The sequence below is a fragment of the Syngnathus typhle genome, unplaced genomic scaffold (assembly GCF_033458585.1).
Source record: "Syngnathus typhle isolate RoL2023-S1 ecotype Sweden unplaced genomic scaffold, RoL_Styp_1.0 HiC_scaffold_26, whole genome shotgun sequence".
Classification (NCBI taxonomy): domain Eukaryota; kingdom Metazoa; phylum Chordata; class Actinopteri; order Syngnathiformes; family Syngnathidae; genus Syngnathus; species Syngnathus typhle.
In genome coordinates, this window is record NW_026871932.1 from 1,039,232 (window position 1) to 1,049,508 (window position 10,277).

General features: G+C 47.3%; 1 protein-coding gene across 1 annotated transcript; it reads right to left on the bottom strand.

Moving 5' to 3' along the window:
* Positions 1-3,400: 3,400 nt before the first annotated feature.
* LOC133147022 (uncharacterized) lies at positions 3,401-9,006 on the bottom strand. The gene is made up of 2 exons (XM_061271136.1): positions 7,058-9,006; positions 3,401-4,777 (listed from the first exon to the last, which is right to left on the bottom strand). Exons 1-2 carry the CDS (start codon positions 7,521-7,523, stop codon positions 4,587-4,589), a joined length of 657 nt encoding a protein of 218 aa, XP_061127120.1. The 5' UTR covers positions 7,524-9,006; the 3' UTR covers positions 3,401-4,586.
* Positions 9,007-10,277: the final 1,271 nt, after the last annotated feature.

The window sequence follows — 10,277 nt, forward strand, 5'->3', positions numbered from 1 at the left end:
GATTTAAGCAATAAAATTAAAAATGCTTATAAAACATAAACCAAACGTTGGAGGTGGTCATTTCTTAATGCGCAGTAATAAACTCGGCACTCTAAAGCACCCGAGAGCGTTTTTTTCGATGCCAACCTAACCAGAGTGACGGGAGCGGCACAATTCAGAAAAAGTGCTCAGCTCGCCGAGAAAATGCGATTTAAGCAATAAAATAAAAAATGCTTATTAAACATAAACCAAACGTTGGAGGTGGTCATTTCTTCATGCGCAGTGAATAACTCGGCACTCTAAAGCACCCGATAGCGTTTTTTTCGATGCCAACCTAACCAGAGTGACGGGAGCGGCACAATTCAGAAAAAGTGCTCAGCTCGCCGAGAAAATGCGATTTAAGCAATAAAATTAAAAATGCTTATAAAACATAAACCAAACGTTGGAGGTGGTCATTTCTTCATGCGCAGTGATAAACTCGGCACTCTAAAGCACCCGAGAGCGTTTTTTTCGATGCCAACCTAACCAGAGTAACGGGAGCGGCACAATTCAGAAAAAGCGCTCAGCTCGCCGAGAAAATGCGATTTAAGCAATAAAATTAAAAATGCTTATAAAACATAAACCAAACGTTGGAGGTGGTCATTTCTTCATGCGCAGTGATAAACTCGGCACTCTAAAGCACCCGAGAGCGTTTTTTTCGATGCCAACCTAACCAGAGTGACGGGAGCGGCACAATTCAGAAAAAGTGCTCAGCTCGCCGAGAAAATGCGATTCAAGCAATAAAATTAAAAATGCTTATTAAACATAAACCAAACGTTGGAGGTGGTCATTTCTTCATGCGCAGTGAATAACTCGGCACTCTAAAGCACCCGAGAGCGTTTTTTTCGATGCCAACCTAACCAGAGTGACGGGAGCGGCACAATTCAGAAAAAGTGCTCAGCTCGCCGAGAAAATGCGATTTAAGCAATAAAATTAAAAATGCTTATAAAACATAAACCAAACGTTGGAGGTGGTCATTTCTTAATGCGCAGTAATAAACTCGGCACTCTGAAGCACCCGAGAGCGTTTTTTTCGATGCCAACCTAACCAGAGTGACGGGAGCGGCACAATTCAGAAAAAGTGCTCAGCTCGCCGAGAAAATGCGATTTAAGCAATAAAATTAAAAATGCTTATAAAACATAAACCAAACGTTGGAGGTGGTCATTTCTTAATGCGCAGTAATAAACTCGGCACTCTAAAGCACCCGAGAGCGTTTTTTTCGATGCCAACCTAACCAGAGTGACGGGAGCGGCACAATTCAGAAAAAGTGCTCAGCTCGCCGAGAAAATGCGATTTAAGCAATAAAATTAAAAATGCTTATTAAACATAAACCAAACGTTGGAGGTGGTCATTTCTTCATGCGCAGTGAATAACTCGGCACTCTAAAGCACCCGATAGCGTTTTTTTTCGATGCCAACCTAACCAGAGTTACGGGAGCGGCACAATTCAGAAAAAGTGCTCAGCTCGCCGAGAAAATGCGATTTAAGCAATAAAATTAAAAATGCTTATAAAACATAAACCAAACGTTGGAGGTGGTCATTTCTTAATGCGCAGTAATAAACTCGGCACTCTAAAGCACCCGAGAGCGTTTTTTTCGATGCCAACCTAACCAGAGTGACGGGAGCGGCACAATTCAGAAAAAGTGCTCAGCTCGCCGAGAAAATGCGATTTAAGCAATAAAATTAAAAATGCTTATAAAACATAAACCAAACGTTGGAGGTGGTCATTTCTTAATGCGCAGTAATAAACTCGGCACTCTAAAGCACCCGAGAGCGTTTTTTTCGATGCCAACCTAACCAGAGTGACGGGAGCGGCACAATTCAGAAAAAGCGCTCAGCTCGCCGAGAAAATGCGATTTAAGCAATAAAATCAAAAATGCTTATAAAACATAAACCAAACGTTGGAGGTGGCCATTTCTTCGTGCGCAGTGAATAACTCGGCACTCTAAAGCACCCGAGAGCGTTTTTTTCGATGCCAACCTAACCAGAGTGGGGGGAGCGGCACAATTCAGAAAAAGTGCTCAGCTCGCCGAGAAAATGCGAATTAAGCAATAAAATTAAAAATGCTTATAAAACATAAACCAAACGTTGGAGGTGGCCATTTCTTAATGCGCAGTAATAAACTCGGCACTCTAAAGCACCCGAGAGCGTTTTTTTCGATGCCAACCTAACCAGAGTGACGGGAGCGGCACAATTCAGAAAAAGTCCTCAGCTCGCCGAGAAAATGCGATTTAAGCAATAAAATTAAAAATGCTTATAAAACATAAACCAAACGTTGGAAGTGGTAATTTCTTCATGCGCAGTGATAAACTCGGCACTCTAAAGCACCCGAGAGCGTTTTTTTCGATGCCAACCTAACCAGAGTTACGGGAGCGGCACAATTCAGAAAAAGCGCTCAGCTCGCCGAGAAAATGCGATTTAAGCAATAAAATTAAAAATGCTTATAAAACATAAACCAAACGTCGGAGGTGGTCATTTCTTCATGCGCAGTGATAAAGTCGGCACTCTAAAGCACCCGAGAGCGTTTTTTTCGATGCCAACCTAACCAGAGTGACGGGAGCGGCACAATTCAGAAAAAGTGCTCAGCTCGCCGAGAAAATGCGATTTAAGCAATAAAATTAAAAATGCTTATTAAACATAAACCAAACGTTGGAGGTGGTCATTTCTTCATGCGCAGTGATAAACTCGGCACTCTAAAGCACCCGAGAGCGTTTTTTTCGATGCCAACCTAACCAGAGTGACGGGAGTGGCACAATTCAGAAAAAGTGCTCAGCTCGCCGAGAAAATGCGATTTAAGCAATAAAACTAAAAATGCTTATAAAACATAAACCAAACGTTGGAAGTGCTCATTTCTTCATGCGCAGTGATAAACTCGGCACTCTAAAGCACCCGAGAGCGTTTTTTTCGATGCCAACCTAACCAGAGTTACGGGAGCGGCACAATTCAGAAAAAGCGCTCAGCTCGCCGAGAAAATGCGATTTAAGCAATAAATTTAAAAATGCTTATAAAACATAAACCAAACGTTGGAGGTGGTCATTTCTTCATGCGCAGTGATAAACTCGGCACTCTAAAGCACCCGAGAGCGTTTTTTTCGATGCCAACCTAACCAGAGTGACGGGAGCGGCACAATTCAGAAAAAGCGCTCAGCTCGCCGAGAAAATGCGATTTAAGCAATAAAATTAAAAATGCTTATAAAACATAAACCAAACGTTGGAGGTGGTCATTTCTTCATGCGCAGTGATAAACTCGGCACTCTAAAGCACCCGAGAGCGTTTTTTTCGATGCCAACCTAACCAGAGTGACGGGAGCGGCACAATTCAGAAAAAGTGCTCAGCTCGCCGAGAAAATGCGATTTAAGCAATAAAATTAAAAATGCTTGTGGTGAATGGTCTTTGTTGTTTCGCTGGTCTCCAAAAAACACTCAGTGGACAATGGCTGTCCCGGCCAAGCACTCCAGTGACACACGGCTGATTGGGAAAAGATTTTATTCAACCGATGTCAAAGTGATGTCTCTCCAAAAGTTTGAGTGGCCCCAAAAGCAAAGATGGTTCAGCTCTCGACGGCACAGATGTTCGCCCCAAAAAAGCTCCCCCCTCTCACAGACAAGCCTATCTTATACCTGCCCGAACCGTTGATGTCATGACTTGGGGTGCAGCTGCTGTTCGTATTTTAGTCTACTCGTTGCTCCCAAATGTCCTAAGAAGGACATGTAGAAGACGCTTTCCCCTGCATAACAACAGCTGCTCCCTTCTATATTCTAAGTTGCTATACCTTGCAGAAACTGAGGCATCTCTGGCCAGCCAAAATAGCTTATGGTCTCCTCACTGCAGCTAAGTCACCATTTAAGGTGACATACGGCGACGCCTAGAATCTAAAATTTACCTCATTCCCCCCTCCGGGACGTTATAAATGTCCCGAAAACGTCCGAAAAAGAAAGATGACATCGGTAAACATCCAAAAATCTTCACCCAACCAAATTTTACAGTCACGTCTACAATACGGCCTAGAAATTCGCAGCCTAAATCACGCTCAAGACATGCTACGTAAGGTTACATTGTCTAGGAAAGCTCAAACTCTTTAAGTATCCAACTGCTCCCTGACAGCAACCTGGGGCCTCACAGGAACCACAAATAAGGAAAATCGAAATCCACCTCCTCCAAATGACGATAACCACCCCCCTTAGGTAATACCGTAACACCATCGATAATTTGGGAAGTAATGAATTTGGCGTGGTCCGTTAGAAACCCCAAAAAGCTGTCGGCCCTCCCTCGAGAGAAAAAACCTGCCTGTCTAATGACAAGGAAAAAGAGGGAGGCCCTTTCTAACAACCCCAGTGATTCCCTCCACCTGGCGTCAGCCAGGTAACAAGGAGTCCTGGCACACATCACAAAACAGTATGAGCTCACAGAACAGTAAGAAAAAGAAATGACACGTTCAACGACTGCCAAACGGTCAAGTCGCATCGTCACCTAATCAACATGCCATGATTTAACAAAATGCGGTATAAAAAACGGAATATAAAAAAAAACGAGGTATACAACAAAGAGGTATCAAAACATGCTTATCGACTCAAAACCCCAAACTGTAGCCCCCCTTCTCATGTGTGAGTGCGTGCTGAGGCAGAGTCCAGTCCACCGAATCTTCCCATGGTGGGTCGTGCCAGGTACCCCTGCCCAGGGCCTGCTGTCCATACAAAGTCCTTATGTCCAGTTCACTGTCCATAGAGTCCCTTGCACGGCCCCGGTCCACATCCAGGGGTTCTGCAACGAATGAGAACTTCTGCCAGTATCGAGTGATGGCAATGGCACGAAACACAAAGCACACATGCAACTTTGACATAACGAAGGTGTCAAAGTCTGTCTAGGGCCGGGCAACACTGTACGGTGGACCACGTCACACTGGAATCATGCAACACAGCACACAAAGAGACAATTGAAAATCGGAATACCAAGACATTGGTGCTGTGTTCTTGTTCCCTACACCTGGTTTTCCGCTCTCATCACTGTCCTATCCCCGGTTCTTTATTTATTTTTAGTGTTTTCTATCGCTACTCTCAGTCCTCCCTACCTTTGTACTCACGTCGCCAATCTGCTAAATTTAATCCGAGTACCTATCATTTATTAGCATCCCATCCGCGCATTTCAGATCTGCATCGCGGTCGAACGGGAGTAACGGCATCTGGGTCTGGTCCCTCGGCATTACCACACCTATCCACCGTAAAATCATGGCCTTCGCGCAAGTCATTATCACAGTGCAAAAACAAAACATTACACACAGCGATATCCCGAGTGCCCCCAGCACCTGCGCCACTATCGTTCCCACAGGTCCCAGTCTATCCTGAATCCAGCTCGTCGCTGACCAACCAGCGCCCTCGGACGGCCCAAAAGAATCCCGAATGACTCTAAGCGCGTCGATGATACTGGTGATGTTGTCAGTGTTATCTGGGATCAAAGTGTAGCAAGCGTCGTCTGTCAAATTTAGGGCTACGCACAACCCCCCTTGCCTTGCCAAGATATAATCCAAAGCCATGTCGTGTTTAAGCAGAGTCAGCCGATGGCTCTTTTGGGTAAGCGACAACTGTCTGAAGCCCTTGATCGTTTCATTCGCGAACCCCTGAAGGGTATACGTGATGTTATCAATGTGATCTGCCAAAAATGTGACCCCATACCAGGGAAAAATCCCAAGGCCCCATTTTTCTCCCAAGCTAATTCTCCAATGATACGCGTCGGTGGTATGAAACGCCGCCATCTCCCTCTTAGCCCTACTAGGGACCTCCCTAAAAGCCTTCTCCTCAGGCTTGTGGCCCTTTCTAATCGCCAATACCTCGAACGGAAGCTTCAGGGTGGCAGAATAGCAGCAACCCATCCATCCATACGGCAAAAACAAATAAGCTCTAGTTCCACAAACCCACCAGATGTCTCTAAGATTCCCTACAGTCGTGTTCCCAGGCACCGTGCGATTCGCCACCATCACAGTAATCGCCTGATAGGAGTCTGGTAGAGCAAAGGTCACCGGATGGACGGCTCCCCTCTGCCCCCATGCTTCTCCTGGGAATTGCATGGAGTAATAGTCGCAGTCTGCCACCCCCATAGGCACCCCCGGCCCTCCATGTGTCACATTAGAGCAAAAACAGGTGGGCACCTTTACAGATGGCACATCTATGGATTCTGGCACAGCGACTTGGATGTCCTCATGCACGGCGAGCAAATCCAAGTAGGGAAGTTCGCTTATCCAGGCGCACTCCCCTGTGGGCTTGAAAATCTTCCTGACCTGCGCGTCGGTTTCAGGTGCCTTCCACGACTGTTCGTAAACCAACCAAAGCAATAATCTAAGCTGGCAATTGTCGGATACCGGCACCGGTATGGTCTGGAACACGGCCTTAAGCGTACTTGGTGATTTCACTCTTACTAAACACGGCCCACTCACCGCCTTAGACGATTTAATCGAATGCACCATCAGTTGATACCACATGTTCCTTCCTGCCCATTCATCAACCCCAGGTAATGCCGAGGCATCGAACCCATAAGCCTTCCATGCAGCCTCCCGCCTTGCCATGGCATGCAAATGGGCTTGCACCTCTGCCGGGGACCAGTTTGATTCTGCCAGTGCTTCGTTGACATTTTCCGGAACGTCAGGCGTCGGCTCTACAGCCTCTATCTCCGACATGAGCGTCCCTGAAGCGGCAGACTGTGTTTCAAAGCTGTCACCAATTGTCGTCACGGGTAAGGCGACATTATTCATGGTGACTGCTTCTTCATCTTTGACACATTCCGCGCCGGGGCTGTATGGATGCTGTTTCGCAATTTCTTTTTTCTCCATCAACGTCACGAAATTAATGCTGTCCACCGTCTTATGACCGCCCGTGCGGTCTGCTTTTCTCGCCCCCCGTTTGAGACAGGTACACGTATAGTACCCAAAATCATCTATGCCAATTTTTGTCAGAAGTAGAGCACAATCTCCTAGCACCTCAAACCGCCTATATGTATTTAATAACAGTACATTGTCCGTATGTGTTCGCCCGGCCAGGGCAAGTATGTTACCGGTGTTGTCTTCCCATTCGGCGGTGCGTCTGCACAGGGACCCTTCTTCCTTTCTGCAATTGCATGGCAGTATTGCAGCCCCCCCCAACACTCCCTCAACATTGCTCAATGTACCGCTCCGGCCGGACTCTGTGGCGGACTGGGCGTCCGCCGCTGGGTCCTGCTGGGTGGCGTTGTTCTCTGGGGGCACTACCTCTGGCGGTAGTTGGCTCAGTGTTGTTGTGCTGAGGGTCGTCATCTGCGCCTGGGGAGGGTGCGTCGTCACGATTGATATCGTTGAACTGTTGGTTTCCTCTGTCGTCGGCTGTGCTGCCCGCGATGTCCTCAGGGACAGGTTCAGCAGACACATTATCCACCACAGCTTGATCATGCCCATCTTTGTCCCGATTCGGGCCCTCTGGCGATTCTTGTTCTGGCAGTGGTTCTGCAGTTTCGCAGTCGCGCCTCCCTCTTTGGGGATCTTCATCTTTGGGCACCTTGACGCAGTGTGTCAAATGGTACCAAGTTGGTGACCCTTGTACTTGCACCGCAGTTCCGGTACAGCGGACAACTTCGAATGGCCCTTGCCGCCTTTCGTTGAACCACTTGCGCCGGAACACTTTCACATACACCTTGTCTCCTGGCTGAACAGTGTCTTTAGTATTTGCCTCGAGTCTCTCTTGTGCCTCCTCTTGTTTCTGCCTGTCAACAACATAGGTGGAAATATTCCTATGTATCGTGGTTAAGTGTTTGACATAGGCTTTCATTTCGTCCTCCAAAATTGACAGGCTTGGGCCTTTCCCACTGGTTCGCAAACATGGTGAAGGCATGCGTCTACCGGTTGCCAATTCGTGTGGGGTCAAATGCAAATCGCGTAGTTGACTCGACCTGCAGACCATCAGTGCCAGTGGTAAGGCAGCTATCCAATTCAAGCCTGTATGTTGACAAATTTTGGAAATTCTATTTTTTAAAACGCCGTTCATTTTTTCACAAATGCCTTGGCTTTGTGGATGATATACTGCGCCAAGCCGCTGTTTAATTCCCAATTTTTGAAATATGATTTTGACCGTTTTATCCACAAACTCTCTCCCGTTATCTGAAGAAATCCTATCCGGCAGACCCCATCTGCTGATGACTTCACGGCACAGAAACTTGGCCACAGACTGAGCATCTTTTCGTTTAGTTGGACAGGCCTCCGGCCATCTTGAGAATCGGTCTACGACCACCAACATGTATCTTTTCCCTTCAACAGGTTGTATCATGTCGACGAAATCTATCACTAGTTCTCTCATGGGGCCATTAGGAGTCGGGATGTAACCCGTGGGGGTGGCTACCCCTCTCCTCACATTGTTTTTCAAACAAATTACACATCTTCCAATGACCTGGTCGATTTGTTCGAGTAGATATGGCGCCCAAAACCCATATTCTGCGGTTATTTTTCGCTTCACCTCCCCCCTTGACACATGGGCTAACCCATGTGCCTCCTGGATTAACAGTCCCAACAAATCTGGCGGCGCCACTATCAGACCCTCGTGATTTCTCCAAACGCCGGTAGAGTCCTGACTCGCCCCCCTCTGCGCCCAAAGATGTTTGTCCATCGGATTAACTGCCGTTTGCATCAACAGCACATCCCTGAGCGTGACCCTGTCCTCGAGGTCAACCTCATGCGTTACTAACAAAACTCTTCCCTTCTGGCTTCCCTTCGTGACAGCCCTGGCTGCCTCGTCTGCCATCTTGTTTCCCTGCGTGACCCTGGACGCATCGGACTTGTGGGCCGCACACTTCGCGATGGCTATTTCACTGGGCTTCATCATAGCCATCAGCAGTCTCATTATCTGCGCATGATGCTGGATGGGGGAACCGTCAGTTTTCTTGAAGCCCCGATTCCTCCACACAGCACCAAACAGGTGGCACACACTATGCGCGTATGCGGAATCTGTATAGATCGTCACTCTTTTCCCTTCCGCGAGCAAGCACGCTTCTGTTAACCCCACCAGTTCAGCAAGCTGGGCCGAGGCTGGTTGTGGTACCACTTCGGCTTTGATTGTCACAAACTCAGGACCTTGCGCTTGTACCACTGCATAGCCAGCGCACAAATTTTCCCCGACTCGATAACAAGAACCGTCCGTCCAGAGTTCGAGATCCGCCTCGCCCAAGGGGATGGCTTGCAAATCAGACCGTAATCTCGAGTATTTTTCTGACTCATGTAAGCAATCGTGAGGGTCTCCGTCCTCTGAAGTTGGCAAAAATTCAGCTGGGTTTACAGTAGTACACCTTGCTAGAGTGACATCCTCTTGCTCGAAAAGTCTGTAATAGTCCCGGAGCCGGGGCTCTGTCAAGGTGTACTTGCCATGGTTTAACAGAGTCCGAAGACTATGGTGAGTCAGAATGGTCACAGGATAGCCCATGGTTATGGCAGAGGCTTTGTCGTACATCAAATAGACTCCCACCATAGCTCTATAGCAAGGCGGCAGTCCCATCTCCACCTCGGAATAGGATGTTGAATAATAGGCCACAGGTTGGGGTCCAGACCCAGTGCCTGTAGGCTGACAAAGAATCGCACATGCAAACTTTCCCCCTGCTGAGATTGACGTGAATAACACGAAATTTTTGGAATAGTCTGGTAAAGCCAATGCCGGGGCCTCTTGCAACCTTGCCTTGGTTGTTCCAAACGCCACAAGGCCATCCTGTGTCCAATCCAGTGTTGCGTGGAGGTCATTATTGCCTGTGTCTTTGATCATAGCCCTTAGCGGCCCTACCAATTTGGCGTATTCTTCGACCCAGGAGGCCGAATAGCCCGCTATTCCCAGAAATGTTAACATTTGCCTGACGGTTCTGGGTTTCGGAGCCGTCCGTATCGCCTCCAAATGGCCATCTGAGATACGTCTCTGTCCATATGATATTTTCTGACCCAAATAGTCAACTTGTTTTTTACAGTATTGCAATTTCTTTTGGGACACTTTATGACCATTTTCTGCCAAAATTTGCAACAGTCTGATTGAGTCTTTGTGACACGTTTCAACATCTACGGCACAGACAATAATATCGTCCACATATTGAATAACAGTGCTCTGCACCTGTCGTTCCAGCCCTTCGAGGTCATCTTTTAACACTTTGTTAAACACATGAGGGCTATGTTTATAGCCCATAGGAAGTCTCTGATATTGATAAAACTGCCCCTTGAATGTAAACCCGAACAGTCCTTGTGATTCACAGCTGAGTGGGACACTGAAAAAGGCTC

Excerpts from the sequence above, each read along its gene's own strand:
- LOC133147022 (XM_061271136.1), bottom strand. The coding sequence starts at position 7,523 with ATGAAGATCCCCAAAGAGGGAGGCGCGACTGCGAAACTGCAGAACCAC. Across the intron at positions 4,778-7,057 it reads CGAATGGGAAGACAACACCG|AACCCCTGGATGTGGACCGG; the intron begins GTAACATACTTG and ends CATTCGTTGCAG.